Here is a 22530-nt window from a genome sequence, read left to right as displayed (position 1 = left end):
GTACAGGAAAAAGATAATGGATTACTTGTGAATGTTGAGCAGCTATTATGTATTAGGCAATGTGCTATATTCTGGGATCATTCAGTCTCTGCAATATATTTCTAGGAGATAGGCTCAATTTTTCCAAGTATGTAGTTAGACTACTTAACCACTATTACATATCACAATGCTTGTTAGTTACCTTCCTGTTGCTGTGATAAATGTGCTGACAAATTGTACTAAGGGAAAGCATGTTTATTTGGCTAACAAATTTAGTATGCACAATCATAGAAAGAAATAATAGTAGAAAATAGAGATACCTGGTAACTTTCCATTCTCCATCAGTTGGTAAAGGTACTTGCTTCCAACTCTAATTATCTGGGTTAAATTCTCAGGATTCAGATAGGAGAAGGGGAGATCCAATTCCCAAAGGCAGGAAGCAGAGGGAGCTGACTACTGGTACTAGATTTGTCAATTTTACTGTGTCTACTACTCTAGTCCAGAAAATGACTAGTGCTGCTAACTTTTAGAGGGAGTCTTACAACCTCAATTAACAGCAAAAATAATACTTTACAGATGGACAGAAACTAACCTAACAAAGAGAATTCATGATACTCATTCCAAGCATAGGCCCTTAGGTGACTCTAGATACTGTTCAATTGATATCATTATTAACCATCAAAGAAATGTAATTCAAATTTAAGCTCTATTTCATAACAAATGTTCTATTTTTGTTCTATTTTTATTTGTTTAGTTATTTGTATTCTGATTTAAGGCTGTGTGAGGATTCACATGAAAATACAATTGTAAATGATTTCAGGAACCTAAGATATACTTTTACTTACATCTCATTGAATCTTTTCTATAATATCCACATGTAATTGTAGCACTCTACTATGGCCTGCACAGAAAACTGTTACTATAAAGTTAATCACTTTTGCTGATTCTGTGTTAAAAGAAGAAAGGTCTGTATTATTCACAGACCGGTCAAAGCAAAAGTCAAGTAATATCACTGAAACATGAGAAAAGGTTCAAAATGTGTTAGTATAGCAAAATGTATATAAAGATTGTTCTGCAGCAGTCAACTAACATCAAAAAACATAGTTACATGGTAATCATTGATTTTTTATATATTGTCTACATTTTAATAATAGTAAGATTATATGTAAGGAGTTACTAATAAAAGAGTACATAAATACCCATCATAAGATTATTGTCAAGAAGGCAAGAAGAAAAAATAAACTCATAATTATGCTCCTAAATTCACTATTTTCCTTTTAGCTATACACCAATAACATAAACTTGCACAAATATGAGTATCTATTATTAATTTAATTGCACAAGGAAGATAAACAGTAAGTATTATTTATCTTGTAACTTTATAAGTAAATCATCACAGGCTATTTTGCCACCTGCAGAATTTTTGTGAATGCATTCTTGACTTCTTTGTTCCGCATGCTGTAGACAAGAGGGTTCAGCATAGGGATGATCATGGTGTAGAACACAGAGGCGATTTTGTCAGTGTCCATGGAGTGACTTGAGCTGGGCTGCAAATACATGAATATAATTGTTCCATAGAAAATTGACACTGCAATGAAGTGTGAGGCACAAGTGGATATAGCCTTTCGATATCCGGCACTTGATTTCATTTTAAAAATTGTGATAAAAATGAATATGTAAGATATCCAGATAACTAAGAGAGCAAAAAAGATATTAAAGCTTACTACATAAACAAGAACCAGCTCACTAACATGTCTATCAGAGCAAGAGAGAACCATGACTGCTGGAATATCACAGAAGAAGTGATGAACTACATGAAACCTACAGAAGGAAAGACTGAAAGTGTCCCCAATGTGGATGGAGGCATTCAGGAAACCACAGGCATAGGAACCTACAGAAAGACAGGCACACACACTTGTAGTCATAGTGGTGGCATAGTGCAAGGGCTTGCACACTGCTGCATAGCGATCATAAGCCATTGAGGCCAACAGGTAATTTTCCACAGTAGCAAAGGCTACAAAAAAGAACATCTGAGCAGCACACTCATTGTAGGAAATGATCTTGTCTCCTATTAGTAGCCCAGTCATGACTGTTGGTGTGACAGCTGAGGAGTAACAAAAATCAACCAAGGACAGATTACCTAGAAAAAAGTACATGGGCGTGTGGAGACGAGAGTCCAGGACAATCAGCAGGATCATCCCCAGATTTCCCACCAGGGTGATGGTGTAGATGAAGAGAAATGTGATGAAAAGGGGAAGCTGTAGGCCTGGGTCTTCAGTTAGTCCCAGCAGGAGAAAGTGTGTCACTTCTGTATTATTCTCCATCAGAATCATCTCTCAATAAACACATTGTCCATAGCTACTGGAAAATAAAAGATGATTGTAAGGAAGCTGAATTAAAATAAAAAAATAATGTCATATGATTTGTTATAGAAATAATCTGTACTTTGCAATTGCCTAGAAAATAGACCTTTCCCCAAATTTGATATAGTAGTTATATAGAGGGGTATATGGGCCAGAATATAAAAACTATTAATAGATTCCCCATCTAACTTTAAATTTTTGTAGTACCTGTGTAGAAAATGAGATTATTTAATAACTAGATAAAATTGATGTGTAGATGATATCCAAATTAACTTCAGAACCCAGTAAAAGCTGAATTTCTCTGCTGCTCACTTTTCAAGGACTGCTATAGACAGAAACCTTAGATGTATATTTTTTGTATCCTTATGTATTAGAATTCAATGATTGTTTTTACTTTGGTTATCTAGGACAAGAGTTTGATTTACTTATTTATATTTTTAGGTATAAAATGCCAGTCATTGCTTTAGGTCTCTGACTTTATTTAACCCATTTTGTTCCCCAAGTATGAGAATTCAAACTGAATTTTAATTAATTGAAAATAAGATAAAATATATTTATGTGTAAGTCTTGGAAGGAACTCGAGATTACTTGAATTTCAGAGTTCAGTTTTTATTTCTAAACATATGTTCCTTGTTCAATTTATTGTATTAGGAAACAAGGGCTAGTAAAAGGGTGCCATCTAAAATAAGTACTGTGGCGTGGCTATTCCTTTATTGGTATCTGTTGATGTTGGTATATGTTGGTATACATTCTTACTCGGCTAAGCACAAATTATCAGAAACCTTGGAATTTCTCATTCTTACTCTGATTACCTCCACCTCTTCTTCCAACCACTAGGGGCCACTGTTGATGAATATAGCAGAAGTTTTAGACATAATTCAAAAACTATGACTTTCTTCCTCTCTTTTCTCTATCTCCCTCCTATAAACAGCTAGAATTATAGGTTGGCTGTGTTTTTGTATTTCTCTTAAACTCTAATTTATATACAACCTTCCTTCTGAATTTATTACTAAGATGAATAAGATTAATATCTATGTGCAATAGATACAGTGGGCAAACTCAGTGATATCAGCAACTTCAGCCTTATGCAGTTATGAAAGATGCAGGCAAATAATCATAATCTATAAAACATACAGAGCTTTGGTCCATTCACTACTTAGGGTTTCCTGATTGTAAGCTAACTTCCCTGACCACAGAAAGGTAAACAGTAGAATCAGTATATTTTATGGTATCATTGTGAGAAGTCAACAAGTATTCATAAAAGACAATAAATGTTATTGTAAAGCATCCATTAAGTGTTACCATTAATGTTATGTTTGGAGTGGAGAGGGGTCTGTTTTCTGTGCTGATATGATTTAGTGGAGGCTAGTGAGGAGTACTTTAGCCACTGTCTCTCCTCTCCTCATTTGCCTTACTGTCTTCCAGTATAACATTGAGAGATTATGCTGTCCAACATGCTCCTGTTTTCTATGAACATAGTGGTTGTTGTTCCTGCAATTCCCTATGATTCGGTCTTCTTCAACTCTTCACATGAAAGATTATATATATATATATATATATATATATATATATATATATATATATATATGGCTAGAGCCTATGTCCATTAAATTATTCTTTCTCTCATACTCTCACACCACAGCAATATCATCATGACTAAAATAAATTTTGACATTTATAGAGTAGTATCTATCTCACAGATCTATTACCCATGGTTAAACATTTGATATGTTATGTCTCTCAAACACTAACAATATACAAAGTTGTATTTGTTTTGTTTTCTTGGACATAGAAGCCATCACATAGGCTCTTCCTTAAATTCTAGGTTGAAGTTGTCCTTCTGTCTCAGTTTTTAGAATGGCTTCAACATGAAATGTGTTTTTGTTTGTATTGAAGGTTTTGAAATAATATTTACCTTTAAAAGGATTATTCTCCACCCTGTCTCCTGAAGATCTAGAAATTTGAGGTTATGAACTATTATTAGAAATTACTTTCAGAAAAAAGTATAATCCAAATTAACAAGACATTTATACATGAAGGCATAAATAGTTATTATTCTTATTTTTTTGTTATCATTGAAGAAACTTAGAAAATAAAAAGTTGCCAGATCTTATAAAGTCATTCCCTTTGAAAAGCATTCAAAGTATTTTAGTGTTATATTTATATTATACTCATTTACAAAATATGTAATGATGATCATTCTGTACGTGTAGGTAAATTGTTAAAGGCCATAAGAGCATAAAAAATCTTGTAGCAATTCTTAAATTAGAAAAATTCAGCTTATTTCCCTGCTTTTCTCTATGTTCCTTTATCACAAATAATAGGACTATAAGCAGAAAATAGACAAAGATTATAGCTATTCACAATAACTTGTTTTTGGTTTAAATTACCAATATGTTAAAAGATTACTGAAACTTTCTAAAATAGAAAATTTTGCCTTTATATAATAAACTACATTGCATTATTGTTTTAAGAAACCATTTACATGATTACTTTCTGCTTTAACATAACTAACAGTAGGCATTGCTGCCCAACTCCTTTTCCATGAACTACATGTTTATTTTATATAGATATAAAGCCACCAGTTGTTTTGGAGAGGGCACTAAATCCAGTAATATTAATGTGACATAATCTAGTCAGCTTCAGAATGCTGGTTACACAGTTCTTCCTCAGGGAGTGCAGTAACAATTTCATGTTTCCTAAAACACAGAAAACAGAGGAAATAAAGGTAATAAGCTTTGACTTCTGAACCTCTATCAATTCTTCCTCTTTCAAGGATAGGTCATACATTCACCTTACCTACAAATAAATTGGAGTGATTATTCATCTCACAAATTGTGTTCCTTGTAACCTAAGAAAATTAAGAAAGGTCTTCATGACATCATAAAAATTAAAATCTAGCATTTTACCTTCAAGTGATTTTTCTTAACCATGCATGAAGACTGATAGAAGATCTTCACCCTAATTGTGTTCATGAAAGTGATAACAGTGGATACCACTCAATTCATGAATGAAGGCTTCTGAAACATAAGTTAAAGCATGTTATTATTTATAAAGCTAATTCATGAAGACCAAAAATCTAGAAAAACATAAACACCCCTGGAGATTTCATTCATGGGAATACCTGCAGCTTCTTTTCTCATTTCTAGAAAAGAAGCTATTAAACAATGGGCAATCATGTGCCTATGGGAAGTTCTAATTGAACTCATGGGGTTATTAATGACAGTGGAATAAGGAGGGCATGAAGTTGAGGGACAAGATGAAAGGCACTGGGGGGAGTTGAAGGGTTGTAGTGAGATAGTGGTAGATGAATATGCTTAACATGCATTATATCAGTATATGAAATTTCAGCTATTAAATAAAAATATTAACACAGAAATACACAACTCACAAACATATACAACTCATGTCTGAATTTTCTTTTTATTAGATATTTTATTTATTTATATTTCAAATGTCATCCCCTTTCCTGGTTTTCCCCTCCGGAAACTCCCTATCCCATCCTCCCTCCCCCTGCTTCTATGAGGGTGCTCACCCACTTGTCTACCCACTCCCACCTCCCTGCCCTGACATTATCCTACCTTGGTAAACCCATACTTGACACTGCTTTGTTTACCAATAACCAGAGACTAGATATTCCAGAGACCTAAGGTAAAAGCAGATACTACACCTCTAAAACTAAAGTAATAATAAAACTACAAAAGTAATTAAAAACAATTTAATAATATTCTGAAATATTCATAAATGCACACCTTATTCAGCCATTACTAAAGAGGCTTTCTACAGCAACAGTTAAGGACAAATACAGAGGCTCATAAACATATATTACCCACAGAAACTCTGGAGACCACAACTCTAAATGAGATGTCTCTCTCAATTTCTTTCACTCAGTTTAGGAAACCCTTGGTTGGACATGCAGAAGAAGTTGAAAGAACAGAGGATGAACAAGAATACCAGAACACTACAGCAACTGAGCAAATCAAGCTTTTCTTGACTCACAGAGACTGAGGCAGTAATCGCAGGGCCTACACTATGTCCTCTGTGTCGATACAAAAGTTTTCAGCCTTTAAGCCTTTATGGAGATCTTGAATATGTGAAGAACTTGGTGCTTCGTTCTTGTTCCTGCTTTGGGGGATTTTTTTTATCTTCATGTTAGTCTTGTCCAACTTAGATATAATTATTTTTGTTTGTTTTTTATTATATTTTACTTTTCTGTGTTTTGTCATTATCTATTAGAAATTTCTTCTTTTATAATGAGACACATAAAGACAATGAGAAAGTACTGGGATTAGTGTAGGGATGGAAATATGTATACAGAGTATATTATATGAGAAAATAATCAATATTTTTTTAAAATGACAAAAATAAAGATCTCTATTATGCTATTAATTAAGAGACTGGCAATTTAAACGAACTTATAATTTCTAGTGAGGCAAAAGCAGTCAGTCTCGGTTGCACAACTATAAAAAAGCCCAAGACCAGATGATTTTAGCCCATAATTCTTCCAAATTATAAAGAAAAGCTAACAACTATACTCCTCAAATTAATTCACAAAATAGAAACAGAAGAAACAGTGTCCAATTCATTTTATTAGACCATAGTTACCACAATATCTCAAACATAAAGTCTTAGTAAAAAGTTTATAAAACAATTTTCTTCATGAACAGATATGCAAAATACCCTATGAAATACTTGCAAACAAAAAATCAAGGAACACCTCAAAAGGTGCACTCAATATCATTAAGTTGACTTCATTCCAAAGATGCATGGCTAGTGCAATACAAAAAACCTAATAAATGTAATACAGCATATAAAAATGGAAAATATGCATCATAATGTCACTAGATGCACAAAAGGCCTTTGACAAAATCCTTCACTTTCATGATAAAAGTTTTGGAGATATTTGGGGTGAAATGTACATATCTCAACATAATAAAGACACTTTACAGAACGTCAATAGCCTACGTCAAAATATATGAAAAGAAACTCAAATCAATTCTAAGAAAATCAGAAAGAAGACAAGGTTGTTCACTCTTTCCATATTCATACAATATAGTATTTGAATTCTGAGCTACAGCATCAGGAAAATTAAAGAAGATTAAAGAAGATAAAAATTGAAAATGAAGTTGAACTATCTCTGCTTGCAGATATAATAGTATCCTTAATTGACCCTAAAATTCCACAACAGAACACCTACAGCTGGTAAAAAGTTTTAGCAAAGTAACTGGAGAAAATATTAACTCATAAATGTAAGTAGTCTTCCTATACAGAAATATTAAATGGATTGAAAAATAAACCAGGGAGACAAGATCTTTCATAATAGCCTTACATACTAAAAAATATCATTGTGTAACATTTATTAAAAAGGTAAAAGATTTCTCTGATAAAACCACCAAGACTTTGAAGAGAAAGACAGGTTAATCAATAGAATAGAATTGAAGACTCAGAAATAAACCCACACACATATGGTCACTTGATCTCTGACAAAACCAAAAACATAGAGTGGAAGAAAGCCAGCATTTTCAACAAATAGTGCTGGTTCAGCTGTCAGTCTGCATACAGAAGAATGCAAATTTATCCTTTCTTATTTTCTTGAAAATTAGAGCATCAAAGGCATTGGCATGGGGAAATTTTTCCTGAATAGAACACCAATGACTCATGCTCTATGATCAACATTTGGCAAATGGGATCTTGTTATGTATGCCCAGGAGTGGCATAGCTGGGTCTTCAGGTAGAACTACTTCCATTTTTCTGAGGTACTGTCAAATTGATTTCCAGAGTGGTTGTATCAGTTTGCAATCATATCAGCAGTAGAAGTGTCTTCCCCTTTCTCTATATCCTTGCCAGCAAGTGCTGTCATTTAAGTTTTTGATCTTAGCCACTTTCATTGGTGTAAGGTAGAAGCTCAGGGTCAATTCAGTTTGCATTTCCCTGATGACTAAGAATGTTGAACATTTATTATTATTATTATTATTAATTATTATTATTATTATTATTTAATCTTTGTTTTACAATCCAGACTTTATACAACTCCTGGTCCACCCTCCAGCTGTTCCACATCTCATACCTGCTCAGCCCCATCTCAAAGAAAATGCCCCACCCATAACCACTGTACCATACCTCCCTACTACCTGGGGCCTCAATTCTCTTAAGGGTTAGGTGCATTTTCTCTGACTGAACACAGACCTTGCAGTCCTCTGCTGTGTATGTGTCAGGGGCCTTATGTCAGCTGGTGTATGCTATCTGGTGGATGTTTCAGTGTCTGAGAGATACTAGGAAGCAGGTTAGTTGAGACTGCTAGTCATCCTATAGGGTCACTCTTCTCAGCTTCTTCCAGCTTTACCCTAATTCAACCACAGAGGTCACTAGCTTTTGTCCTTTTGTTGGGTGTAAATATTTGTATCTGATTCTTTCATCTGTTTGTCAGTCATGATAGGCCTTTGTTTGTAAGCACACCATAGAATCAGGGCCTCCAAGTTAACTGGATCCCAATTTGGGACTGTCACTTGACTGCCTTTTCCTTAAGCTCTTTTCCATTTTTGCTCCTGCAGTTATTTCAGATAGAAACAATTCTGGGTCAGAGTTTTTGACAATGGGATGGTAACCCCATCCCTCCACTTGATGCCCTGTGTTTCTACTGGAGGTGAACTCTACAAGTTCCCTTTCCTCACTGTAGGACATTTCATCTAAGGTCCCTCCTTTAAGTCCTGAGAGTCTTTCACCTCTTAAGTATCTGGTACAGTCTAGAGGGTTCCCCCACCTCATACCTTCTGAAGTTGTCTGCACCCCCCCAGTCTTATCCCCCCCCCCCGAATACTTGATCATGTTCTGTTCTTCCCCCTCCTTTCACCTTTCCCACCCAGGTCTCTTCCTACTCCACTCCTCCTGTGATTACTTTCTTCTCCCCCCCCCCACCAAGTGGGGTATTTAAAGTGGGGGATTATATGATAATCTTTAAACAATGCACAAAATCATTATGTCAACAATCGAATGGAATAACAAAGTGAGGAAAGAGAAAAGAGAAAAACATGTATTCAAAGTTTGGGCCTGCCAGAGAGCCCCTCAGTTGCTTCAGGTTTTTTAAGGCTAAAAGGAAAAATTCAGCATTGCATATCTTCTAGCCCTTAAACCATCCCAGATTAATCAAGCTATGCCTGTGTTGCCTGTTAAACAAACAAACAAACACACAAACACACAAACCCTGTCTCCCCTCTCTGGTTATACAAGTCCTAGTTCATCTTTTAATGCCTTTGTTGTTCAATAGGAATGATGGTGGTGTTCTTTGCTTTGGATGAGATATTTGATTTTTGCTTCAGATATGGCCTCAGAAGAAACCATTAGACTCCTTGTGTGACCCAGAAGAAGCAGGGACCATCTTTTCTGTGTAAACCCCATATCCCTTGTGGCCTGTACCCTGGCTGCTACAGATTGGTATGTCTGTCCCCTCTTCCCACCATATAGTCTGCTGGTCTCTCAGTAGATCTGCTATGAATAGGGACTCAGATGAGACCTCTGCTCAGCTGTGTCCCTGGATAGAGCAGGATTCCTGTATCCCTAGATGAGGGCAGCCCTTCCATGACTTGGTTATGGCAGACCTCCTGGAAGACATGCCAACTGTGTAAGCTGTCATCTTAGTTTTTGATCTTAGCAATTCTGATTGGTGTGAGGTAGAATCTCAAGGTTGTTTTAATTTGCAGATGTCTAATGGCTAAGAATGTTGAACATTTCTTTAGATGGTTCTTAGAAATTTGATATTCCTCAGTTGAAAATTCTCTGATAAGCTCTGTGCCCCATTTTAAGAGGGTTATTTGGTTCTCAAGAGTCTAACTTCTTGAGTTCTTTGTATACATTGGCTATTAGCCCTCTATTGGATAAAGGGTTGGTAAAGATCTTTTCCCAATATGTAGGTTGCAATTTGTCTTGTTAATGGAGTCCTTTTACTTACACAGCTTTTCAATTTTATGAGATACCATTTTTCAATATGTGATCTTATAGCCTGAGCCACTGGTGTTCTGTTTAGAAAATTGTTCCCAGTGCTGATATCTTCAAGGCTCTTTCATGCTTTCTCTTCTATTAGATTCAGTATATCTAGTTTTATGTGGAGGTCCTTGATCCATTTGGACTTGAGCTTTGTATAAGAAGATAAGAATGAATCAATTTGCATTCTTCTACCTGCTGACCACCACTAGAATCAGCACCATTTGTTGAATATGCTGTCTTTTTTCCATTGGATGGTTTTGTCTTCTTTTTCAATGATCAAGTGACCATAGGTATGTGGATTCATTTCTGAGTCTTCAATTCTATTCTTTTGATCTACTTGTCTGTCTCTGTACCAACACCATGTGGTTTTTATCACTAGTGTTCTGTAGTACAGCTTGAGATCAGGGAGGATGATTCCCCCAGAATTTTTCTTATTGTTGAGAATAGTTTTTGCTATCATTGTTTTTTTTTTTTTTTTTTTTTTTTTTTTTGTTATCCCAGATGAATTTAAAAATAGATCTTTCTCTGTGAAAAATTGAGTTGTAATTTTGTTGGGGATTACATTGAATCTGTAGATTGCTTTTGGAAAAATGGTGAACTTTACTATGTTAATGCTGCCAATCCATGAGCATGGGAGATCTATCCATCTTCTGAGGTCTTCTTTAATTTCTTTCTTCAGAGACTTGAAGTTCTTCTCTTACAGGTCTTTCTTTCCTTAGTAAGAGTCACACTAAGATATTTTATATTATTTGTGACTATTATGAAGGGTTTTATTTCTCTAATTTCTTTCTCAGACTAGTTATACTTTGAGTAGAGGAAGGCTATTGATTTGTTTGAGTTAATTTTTATATCCAGCCACTTTGCAGAAGTTGTTTATCTGTAGAAGTTTTCTGTTGGAATTTTTGTGGTAACTTAAATATACTATTACATCATCTGCAAATAGTGATATCTTCACTTCTTCCTTTATATTTTCTATCCTTTTGACCTCCTATTTTTGGATAATTGCTCTTGCTAGAACTTTGAGCACTATATTTACAACATAGGGAGAGAGTGGGCAACATTGTCTAGTCTCTGATTTTAGTGGGATTACTTCAAGTTTCTCTCCATTTGGTTTGATGTTCATTATTGGTTTGTTGTATATTGCTTCTATTATGTTTAAGTATGGGCCTTGAATGTCTGCTCTTTCCAAGATTTTTAACATGAGTGGGTGTTTTATTTTGTCCAAGTCTTTTTCAGCATCTAATGAGATGATCATGTGTTTTTTTTTTTTCCTTTGAGTTTGTTTATATATTGGATTATGTTGATGGATTTCCATATATAGAACCATTTCTCCATTTCTGGGATGAAACCTACTTGATCATCTGAAATGATGGTTTTGATGTATTCTTGCATTTAGTTTGTGAGGATTTTATTGAGTATTTTGCATCAATATTCATAAGGAAAATTGGTCTGACATTCTTTTTCTTTGTTGGGTACTCACTTATAATTGGACATTAGCCATATTGCCATGTCAACAATTCTGCCATCCACTGTAGGGAAAAAATATGACTGGGGTACCCAGTTGTGGGTAGTTGGCTAGGAACGCTCTGAGTTTCTCCAGCTGGAAGTTGGGCCCGACTGCTCATTAACTAAAAGCCTCTCCCCGGCTCCTCACGGTTCCTCATGGTGGCACGGCCCCAATACCCAAGGAAGTCCTTGGGTTTCCAAAACCGGTTTATTCACATGGCAGACAGTGGATGGATCTGGATGCATACCCCCGAAAACCCAGGGTGGACCTGAGTTAAAAGGGGAGGGGAGGAGGGCCTGGGGAGGAATGTTTAATCGGCTCCACCTCTGGCCTTCAGGTACCTCATTAGTATGTAAATCTCTCTAGGGCCTGTTCACACCCTTCACCTGTGTACTTGACTGAAGGGTGAAGGTGGAATGGAGATTAGACCTCGTGTTAGGCCCAACAATCCACAGACCCAAAAAACTGGTTAATAAAAAGATCCCAAGGGAGGATGCATGAATCTCACTCAGAAGAGAAAAATAAACAGTAATTGGAGGTGGAAGAACAGAAAATCATGTTTGTAGAGGAAGTGAGGAAGGAAACCAGGATGATGATCAGATCTGGGGATGAGTTGAGACTGCATATAAAAATGTAAATCATCCAACTGGCATCTCTGTTGACTAACTGGAAGCCTGGGATGAAAGTGGATACAGGATATCTCTTCGGGGTTGACCCTAGATGAGATTCTTTTCAGAGGAAGATACGGAGAGTAAAGTGGCCACATTGGGTAGCCAAACAGGACTTCCAGAAGAGGGATGGGGACGTTAATCCACTCATAAAACCTTCAATTCAAAATTTATCTTGCCTACAAAATATGCAGAAATAAAGATGGAACAGAAACTGAGGGAACTGCCAACCGATGAGAGCCACAACTTGAACCCATCTCCTGTGAAAGAGTCAAGCACTATAGCAGATTGATACTTTTCTATGTTTGCAGACAGAAACCTAGCATAACTGTCTTCTGAGAGGCTTAATCCAGTAGACTAAGGCAGATGTAAAGACCCACAAGCAAATTTCAGGCAGAGCCAGAGTAGACTTGTCAAAGAGTAGAGGATTGATGTGAGCAAGTCAGAGAAGAAACTGTAACCAAAATCAGATCCACAGAGTCAAGTAATCTGGGACCAAGAAGGCCCACAGATCTTGGGATCATCAACATGAGAGCATGCCCTAGCTAGACATAGAATCCACACATATGTGCAGCAAACGTGCAGTTTGTTCTTCATGTAGTTCCCCTAACAAGTAGAACAGAGGTTCTCTTGATCTCTTTTTCCTGTCATTAGATCCCCCTTTCCCTACCTGTGTTGCCTGGTTGGACATCAGTGGAAAAAGATGTGCCTAATCCTTTTAGATCTAGATGCTCCAGGGTGGAGTGATACCCAAGAGTTCTCTCCTTATCTCAGGAGATAGATGTGTCCAATAGGGGGAGGGATTGGTAAAGGTGGGATTGGGAAGAGAGGAGGGAAAAATACTATAATGTGATATAAATTGAATAAGCAAAAAATAAAAAATAAAACTAAAAATTCACTCAAATTCTTACCTGTCCTTCCCTTAATCCATCTACCATTATCCCCTTACCTCCAAATTTCCCATAATCTTTTCACTCCTGCCCAAAGTTATTTGAAGACCCCTCCTCATTGATCTCACATAAGAGAGACTCCTCTAGCTACTTCTGCATACATTTTTTTAAAATATAGATGGTAGATTCTTCATGTCATAGGACCACCATATCGTGGGATATGCAGTGTTCTCAAATGATGCTATAGTCAAGGTGGCCTTCTTACTGCCACCCACTACAGGTAGAATTAATGATCCTAAGCAGACCATTTCCAATATATATATATATATATATATATATATATATATATATATATATATCAGTAAAGTGTATATAGACTCCAAATATGCTTTCAGTATCTTTCTAACACATCTGGCCATATGAAAGAAATAAATATTTCTATACATAAAAGAAAATTAATTTCCTAACTCTTTACATATCTATATCTTCCTCATGCCTCTCTATTACCCTCTCGAACTGTCTTAGTAAATTGGAAAGCACATCACAGTAACCAATATATTGTCATAATAATTATAACAACATGACAGCCTAACAAGCAACCATTTCATCCACTACAACTTAGCCTACATCTCTCCAAGTTATTCTACTTAGTCTAGATAACAACATACCTATCCTTACTTCCACAAAGAAAATTATTCATTACTTACATCAAATACATAATTCTAATACTGAATCCTTTCTATACTTTCTCCAAATTCACCTGACTCTCACCCCAACAGACAATATATGGCAATAAATTAACCCTACCTTCACTATAGAACCCCCCCTTTCCTACTCACCGAGTTATATAGGTCTGAAATTGTAATAGTTTAAGAAAATATCTTAAAGTATATAAATACAAGTTATGAAGGTCTGAATATTTATGAAGTTATGTAAAAGCTAAGTGACAAAACCTTTAAATACAAGTTATAAAAGTCTAAGGAAATATTGTAAGGTCACTGTATATAGAAGCTTAAGTAAATTATGAGGGTCTGAGAAACTTAAGGCATGAGTCTAAGAAAGTGATCTAAAGTATATGAAAAGTTGTTTCAGATTTCTTCCCTTCTCTGTATTTTATTCTTGCAGTAAGACTTAAAGATAAATTTACTTCCCTTTCTAGAATATAAATTTTAATACAGATACAAATTATGATGTCTCCTGAGCATATACCCAAAAGATGTTCCAATATATAACAGGACACATGCTCCACTATGTTCATTTATGCTTTATTTGTAATGGCCAGAAGAAGAAAGCAAGCTAGATCTCCTCCAACAGAAGAATGGATGTAGAAAATGTGGTTCATTTACATAATGAAATAGTATTTAGCTATTAAAATGAGAACATTATGACTTTTGCAGGCAAATAGATGGAAGTAGCAAATATTATCCTAAGTGTGATAACCCAACCCCAAAAGACATGCATGGTATGTATTCACTGATAAATATATTAGACAAAAAAAGTACAGAATAAACATAATACAACCATAGACTTTAAGAAATTTAACAAGAAGAAGGCCCAAATGAGGATGTCTCAATCCCACAGAGAAGTAGAAATTAAATAATCACAGGAGGCAAAGGGATGGAGGGACCTGAATGGGAAAGGGGAGGGGAAGAGGAGAACAGGACCAGGTATGGGTGGAAACAGGAGAAAAGCAGCTCAGAGGGTTTAGGAGTGTGAAAGGAAATATTCTCCAGTTCACAGTGAGGTCAGGGAGGCACCTCTAGAAACTCCAAGATAACTGGAATGTGAGAGGATTCCAGGACTCAATGGGAATGATATTAGTGGAAATGCTCAACAGTAGAGAGATGGAACCTGAAGAAACTACCTCCAGTAGACAGACAGGGGCCCAAGTAGAGAAATAGTGTCACCAAACTACCTTCAAAACTTTTAACCCAGAATTGTTCCTAAGAGAAATAAAAGACACAAATGGAGCAGAAATTGAAGGAAAAGCCATCCAGTGACCAGCCCAAATTGGAATTTAATCCAAGGGTGGTCACCAAACCCTGACATATTACTGATGCCATGGTTTGCTTGCAGAAAGGAGTCTAGCATGTCTGTCCTCTGAAAAACACTACCAGCAACTGAGTGAGACAGATGCAAATACTTATAGCCAAATATTAGACTGAGGTCAGAGACCACTACGGAAGAGTTAGGGGAAGGATTAAAGGGGATGGAAACCCCATAGGAATACCAACAGTATCAATTAACCTGGAACCCTCAGAGTTCCCATAGATTAAACCACCAACTTAATAGTATACACCAACTGGTCTGTGGCCCCTGGCACCTATGTAGCATGGGGACTCACAGAGCCAGAGCTAGTCTGATATAACAGAAAAAAGGGACTGAAGGCCTAAATATAAAGACTAACATGTAAAAAGTCAGTTGATGAGGGAAAATAGGATGCTTTTGGCCATCTAGGCTTCCTACAACATATAGAGCATGTTCAGGTCAGGTCACAGAGTAAAACTTGAAATTGTTTCTAGGCTTCTCCTAACTGGCAGAGAAAATATGAGAAAAGCTTGCCATATACAAGCTTGTAGAGGATGGTATTAGATAAATGACCTAAGAAAAAGGACAGAGGCTACAATGGCCCAAAATCTCATTAACCGACTCTCACACTTGCGAGCATATTTTCTATAGTATTAAGATGTTTGTACTTCTAACAATCTGTACTTGATGTAAGCCTGGTGAAGCATGCTCATGTTCATAGATGCCGAGTATGGTTTACCTAATAATGTAGGGGTTCCTGTTCTGAAGGTTCACACCTCCATTTCCTGTTCACCATTGCAAACAGCCTGGCTTTCTCTTTTGCTGGTCTCCTTTACCATCTCCTAAGCAGCTGCCAAGACTTTCAACTTGTCTGACCTGTTTTTCTCTCAAACAATAATAAAGTTACATTCAAAATTTATTTAAAATATCACAAAAAATGACCTCTAGCCAGGAATAATCTCTCTCTCTCTCTCTCTCTCTCTCTCTCTCTCTCTCTCTCTCTCTCTCTCTCTCAAAATGTAGGCTATCCTGTGAATCCCAGTGTGGAGCTCAGAAACTCCAGTTTGGATAATATCCTTCTAATTTATTTCACAGAACTTAAAAATTTAAGTTTAGAACCATCACTTTTTAGTAAATACAGTTTGTCTACAGAATAGGAATATATTTAAAAGTGCCTGACTTCAATGTCTAAAAGGCAGATTGAATCACTGTGATCTAATCATTCATCAAAATATCATGTAAAATTCCATCATTATTTTATGGGCTGTTCTAGAAAGTTTTATTACAAAGATAATATGTGACTCCTTACACATCTTGTATTAGAAAAGGCAAGCTCTACAATTTATCACTGAACAATCAATGCAGTAATAAAAATGGCATTGAAGCAAGATGAAAGCAATCAGAAAGTGTCAACATAACAAGTTTTCTTAAAGGTTCTTTGGAGTCAAAGAACATCACATACATAGATACATGATTATGCTCAATTTTGAAAATACTTTTCTAAATTTTACTGATAGTAAGATGAAATTTAATGAATAACCCAGTAAAAATACATATATATTGCTCACAGAAGTACTGGCAAGAAAACTTACAAAAAATCTCAGAGATAAGATTCTAATACAGTATTTTTTTTCTCGGTAGTAAATTTACAGAAATATGATAATCCATTCTGGAATTCAATTGCATGTGGATGAAAAATGAGAATTATTTTTTATCCTACAACATTAAAAGCAAAACACTACAGACTATTTTGCCACTTGAAAAGTTTTTGTGAATGCACTCTTAACCTCCTTGTTCCTCAAGCCATAGACCAGAGGGTTCAGCATAGGGATGATCATGGTGTAGAACACAGATGCAATTTTGTCAGTGTCCATGGAGTGACTGGAGCTTGGCTGCAAGTACATGAATATGATTGTCCCATAGAAAATTGACACTGCAGTGAAGTGTGAGGCACAAGTGGATATAGCCTTTCGATATCCAGCACTTGATTTCATTTTAAAGATTGTGATAAAAATGAATATATAGGATATCCAAATAACTGAGAGAGCAACAAAGATATTGAAGCTTACTATATAAACAAGAACAAGCTCACTAACATGTCTATCAGAGCAAGAGAGAACCATGACTGCTGGAACATCACAGAAAAAGTGATGGACCACATTAGACCTACAGAATGAAAGACGGAAAGTGTCCCCAATGTGGATGGAGGCATTCAGGAAACCACAGGCATAGGAAACTATAGAAAGACTTATACATACTGTGGTAGTCATGGTAGAGGAATAATGTAGTGGCTTACACACTGCTGCATAGCGATCATAAGCCATTGAGGCCAACAGATAATTTTCCACAGTAGCAAAGCCAGCAAAAAAGAACATCTGAGCAGCACAGTCATTATAGGAAATGATCTTGTCTCCTATTAGTAGCCCAGTCATGACTGTTGGTGTGACAGCTGAGGAGTAACAAAAGTCAACCAAGGACAGATTACCTAGAAAAAAGTACATGGGCGTGTGAAGATGAGAATCCAGGACAATCAGCAGGATCATCCCCAGATTTCCTACCAGGGTGATGGTGTAGATGAGGAAAAATGTCATGAAAAGTGGAAGCTGTAGTCGTGGGTCATCTGTGATTCCCAGCAGGAGAAAATATGTCACTTCGGTACTGTTCTCCATCAGTGTCACCTTTAAATCATGAGATTGTTTATAAACATTGGAAAAGAGAAACTTGATGATAAAGCTGAGTCAAAATAAAAAAGCTTAAGTCTGGGTGGACATATGACTTAGTTAAGCAAAATCTAGACTTTGCAATTTTCTAGGATAGATCTTTCCCCAAATCAAATTTGATCTAGTAATTTTACAGAGGATTACATGTATTAGAATTTAAAGATTATTAATAGATGATTTTCACATTTATAGACTACATGTAGTATTGAGATTATTTAACAATTTGATAAAAGTTATGTGTTGGTTATATCTCAATCTACTTCTGAGCTTAGCAAAAGCTCATATTTTCTGTTGCTACTTTCCAAAGACTTCTTTTTTTGTTGTTGTTGTTGTTGTTTTGTTTGTTTGTTTGTTTGTTTGTTTGTTTTTGTTTTTTTTGAGACAGGGTTTCTCTGTGTAGCTCTGGCTGTCCTGGAACTCACTCTGTAGACCAGGCTGGCCTTGAACTTAGAAACCCACCTGCCTCTGCCTCCCAAGTGCTGGGATTAAAGTCATGCACCACCACTGCCTGGCTCCAAAGACTTTTCTAGACATCAATTTTATACGTCCATTCCAAGTATTCTCCCAATGATATTAGAATTTGGTGATTATTATTTTCATGTAAATTATGAAGTACAAAAATTGAATCATTTATTCATATTACTCAAGTATAAAATGTCACAGTTTGCCTTGGACACATGACAATATGTACCACAAACTCCCATGTTCCAGAGTCCAAACTGAATTGTAATTAAATTGAAATAGCTTAAGATACAATTGCATGTCCACTCTGGTAAATACACAGCACTATTTGAGCTAAGGGATTCTCTTTTTATTTCTCAGTATGTGTTCCTGGTATGATATTTTATCCTTGGACATAAATCTATGGCTTTGTTTTGTGGCTTGGTATTCAGCATATTTTTTTCTTTCCTTTATGTGTATTTTATAACATGCAAAAATTTCAGCAAATGTTATTAAAAACTCCGGGATATTTCACTCTTTCTCTGAATGCCTCCCCTCCTCTTCCTGCATACAGCTCTCTGTGGACTACGACTTTGAGTATATTAACTTTCTTGGACCTAACTAAAAAGCACAAGGTGTTCTCAATCCCTACTCTCCATCTCCCTGCTATCAGCAGCGGCTAGATTTGCTGTTTGCCTGTACTCGTGTTTCAAAAACCACTAAAATTATCCTCATGCTTCCTTTTGAGGTTAGTTCTAAAGTGTTTTATTAATGAAAATAAAAATCAAACAGAAAATACTGGGTTCCTAGACGAGGACTGTAGCATATCTCTAAGATAAGTAGATATGATAGGATAACTCATGTTTGTAGACACAGTTCTGAGAGATAGGCATATACATAGTTAACCACTGCAGATACAGACCTTTGTTCCATTCACTAATTAGGATTCATTGGTCCTTATCTGCCTTCCCTGAATAAAAAAGTCAATTAGTGTAATCCAGCTAGCATAAAAGATCACTGTAAGAAGCCAAGAAGACAATATAAAAGACAGTAAAATATTGGAGTTGAGCTCCTCTGTGTCAGCTTTCATTTTAGGTTTGGATAAGAGAATGATCTTGTTTTGATTCTGATTTGATTTACACGAAGGATATTGGAAGAGGGCTTCAGTTGCAGGTGATAGTGACCCTTTCCTTCCTTGAGGGTCTATACCCTCCAGAATGTTCCTGCTTCCTCTGAATATACTGAATGCTGTTGCTGTTACATTTTCTTTTTTGTGACTCAGTCTTCTTAAAATTCTTACTTTAAAGACATCTTTCATTTGGACATATAGTATTCTCTGTCTACTTATTATTTCTTTCATATTGTAACACTATACCAAAATCAGTAAGACCAATATACAATTGACCAATTATAGGAATGTATTTCTCTTATAATTATCTTAGAAGAGTGTTCTGTTTAGTAAAAACATTTGATAGGACACAGTTTTCATATATTAACCATGTTTCAACTTTTATATATTTTTGTTTTCTTATATATTGAGACTTGCAATTCACTTAGGCATATTTCCAAATCCTAGGATGGTGCTATCCTCCTGCTGTAGTTTTGAGAATAACTGCAACAAAAAGTCCCTATTAATCGAAGCCTTTGAAAATATATCTACCTAAAACAACCTCTTATTTCCCACCACAGATGTTTTGAAACTCTGGAAACTTTTATGTAATAAGCTATTACTAGAACTATTTTCAGAAAATACTATAATTCACAATTAATAAGGGATCAATGTGTAAATAGCACATTACTAGTATTATTTTTGTTATTTAACCACTGAAGAAACTGAGTATTTAAACATTTACCAGATCTTCTAAATTTTGTATTTATTTTGGAATAAAATTCAAGGCATTTTAAGCCTTGTTTCTTCATTAAATTCTATCATTTCCAAAATATGTAAATATAATGATCATCTCTGTGATTATAAGGAAATTGTTAAAATGTATGTAAGATCAATATGAAACTTACAGATTTTTTGAAATTTAAAAATATGAGCTTACTCTCCTAGTTTTCTGTATGTTTCTTTATTGTTGATAATAAGTATATAAATAAGAAATAAACAAAAACACAGTGACTCATAATGTTGTACTCTTTGTCCAATGCACATGATGTGTTGGGAAAATATGTAAACTCCCTAAAATGGAACTTTTTGCATTCATAACATAAACTCTCTCCAGGTTTTATTTTAAGAAACTCTTTTCATAATCCCTTCTAAGTTTAACATAACTCACAGTGGGTGTTGTTGCCATCCTCTTTTTCCATGACCTGCAAGTCTCTCTGCCAATGATTATGTAATAAGTATAATACTACCAGTTCTTTGAAATAAAAGACAGTAAATCCAAAAGTGTGAATGTGACATAATAAGGTCACCCATAGAATGCTGACTGTGCAGTTCTTTCTCAGGTAGTGAACTATCACTTTCATCTGAGACACAGACAAACAGTGGAAAGGTCAGAAATATGTATTGATTTTTGAACCTCTATTAATTCTTCATCCTTCAAGGGAAAGACATGCACTGGCTTAATTACAAAACAAAAAATGAGAAGATTATACACCTCATATAATTTATTCCTTATGACTTAAGAAAAAGAAGAAAGATCTACATGACAGAATACCAATTAACAGTCTCACAATATAGAATTTACCTTTGAGTGTTTTTCCTTAACCACACAGGAGGACTGACAAAAAATCTTCTATCAAGAGGTGGCCATAAAAGTGATAACAGTGAATATCATTCAAATATGTAGATGAACTTTTCTGAGAAATGACATCATATACGATGTATTTTAACATGATAATGTATGAAGAACTAGAAAAACTATACTCCTGGACTCCTCTGAAGATCTCCTTCATGGGAATACCTGGAGCTACTGTTCCCCATTTTATAAAAAAAAAAAAAAAAAAAAAAAAAGCAATTAAAACTGTGGGTACCCATGTGGCCATGGGAAGCTCTAATTGAACTCAGGAGGATATTAATGACAGTGGAATTAGAAGGTCTTAAGATTTGGAGACAAAGGGAGAGGCCTTAGTCAGGGTTGGAAAGAGGTTGTGGGTAATGGCAGATGGTAATGGTAGATGGATACATTAAACCAATAGATGAAATTATCAGATAATAAATAAAACATGATTTAAAGACTTGGGAAAGGTTGTGTAGTCTCATATTAATTGCTTTGTGTCATTTATGGTATTTCAATTGAAACACACACACACACATATACCTATGAACTGTGGTGTAGATTTCTGCATAAAGTCTTTTGTATATATTCCACACAATACCTACAACAATATAATTGAGATTCTCTTGTATAAGTTGTAAAAATTATGTTCAAGGTCTCAGATGAGGGTCTTTCAAATACATTGAACAAATGAAGATGCTTGAAGTGGAGGTCAAATTAAACTTCAAAGTTGGTGCCTGGTTCCACAAGAAATGTTCTAATGTTCAATTAGATTGAATAAAAAGTCTGAAAATCAACTCAAGTACACATATCATGCGTTGAAAATATACTTGAGTATTATGTATCAGTTAAAAATGAAAATTCAGCTGGCTAGATAGATTGTTCAAGTATTCAATGCACTTATTGCTCTGGCAGAGGATCAAATTTGGTCCCCAACATGTCAGGGAGAGGACAATTGCCCATATTTCCAGCTCTAGGAAATGTGATGCCATTGGTCTCTACTGTCACAAGCACTAACATACAAATAATTACACACTCACATATACACACATACATATCTACAAATGCATACACACATACAAAAATGTGCACACATACACTTAAAATAATAAAATAAATTCTTGAAAAATAAAATAGTTTTAAAATAAAAATTTTAATATGAATTAAGAATACTGGTGAAAGTAACTGTGAAGGCCAACTTAAAACTAAGTAATATCATCGTAGTTTTAGA

At 35.4% G+C, this 22530-nt stretch overlaps 2 protein-coding genes across 6 annotated transcripts; both read right to left on the bottom strand.

Moving 5' to 3' along the window:
* Window positions 1–702: 702 nt before the first annotated feature.
* On the bottom strand, window positions 703–5380 carry LOC117702479 (olfactory receptor 5B3-like). 5 transcript variants are annotated; one of them, XM_076706483.1, is made up of 4 exons: window positions 5252–5380; window positions 4925–5041; window positions 4258–4295; window positions 703–2340 (listed from the first exon to the last, which is right to left on the bottom strand). In XM_076706483.1, the coding sequence occupies exon 4, from the start codon at window positions 2310–2312 to the stop codon at window positions 1380–1382; it is 933 nt and encodes a 310-aa protein (XP_076562598.1). In that variant the 5' UTR covers window positions 2313–2340; window positions 4258–4295; window positions 4925–5041; window positions 5252–5380; the 3' UTR covers window positions 703–1379. The 5 variants fall into 5 exon arrangements, with proteins under 5 accessions (XP_076562598.1, XP_076562597.1, XP_076562599.1 ...); XM_076706482.1 differs by having other exon boundaries at window positions 703–2337; XM_076706484.1 differs by lacking the exon at window positions 4925–5041 and having other exon boundaries at window positions 5252–5356.
* Window positions 5381–14636: 9256 nt separating this feature from the next.
* LOC117702482 (olfactory receptor 5B3-like) lies at window positions 14637–21489 on the bottom strand. The gene is made up of 2 exons (XM_076706487.1): window positions 21270–21489; window positions 14637–18093 (listed from the first exon to the last, which is right to left on the bottom strand). Exon 2 carries the CDS (start codon window positions 18082–18084, stop codon window positions 17161–17163), a length of 924 nt encoding a protein of 307 aa, XP_076562602.1. The 5' UTR covers window positions 18085–18093; window positions 21270–21489; the 3' UTR covers window positions 14637–17160.
* Window positions 21490–22530: the final 1041 nt, after the last annotated feature.

The sequence above is a fragment of the Arvicanthis niloticus genome, unplaced genomic scaffold, assembly GCF_011762505.2.
Source record: "Arvicanthis niloticus isolate mArvNil1 unplaced genomic scaffold, mArvNil1.pat.X pat_scaffold_861_arrow_ctg1, whole genome shotgun sequence".
NCBI classification, from domain to species: domain Eukaryota; kingdom Metazoa; phylum Chordata; class Mammalia; order Rodentia; family Muridae; genus Arvicanthis; species Arvicanthis niloticus.
Note: the sequence above shows the minus strand (reverse complement) of the source record. Positions and strands in the feature narration are given on the sequence as shown.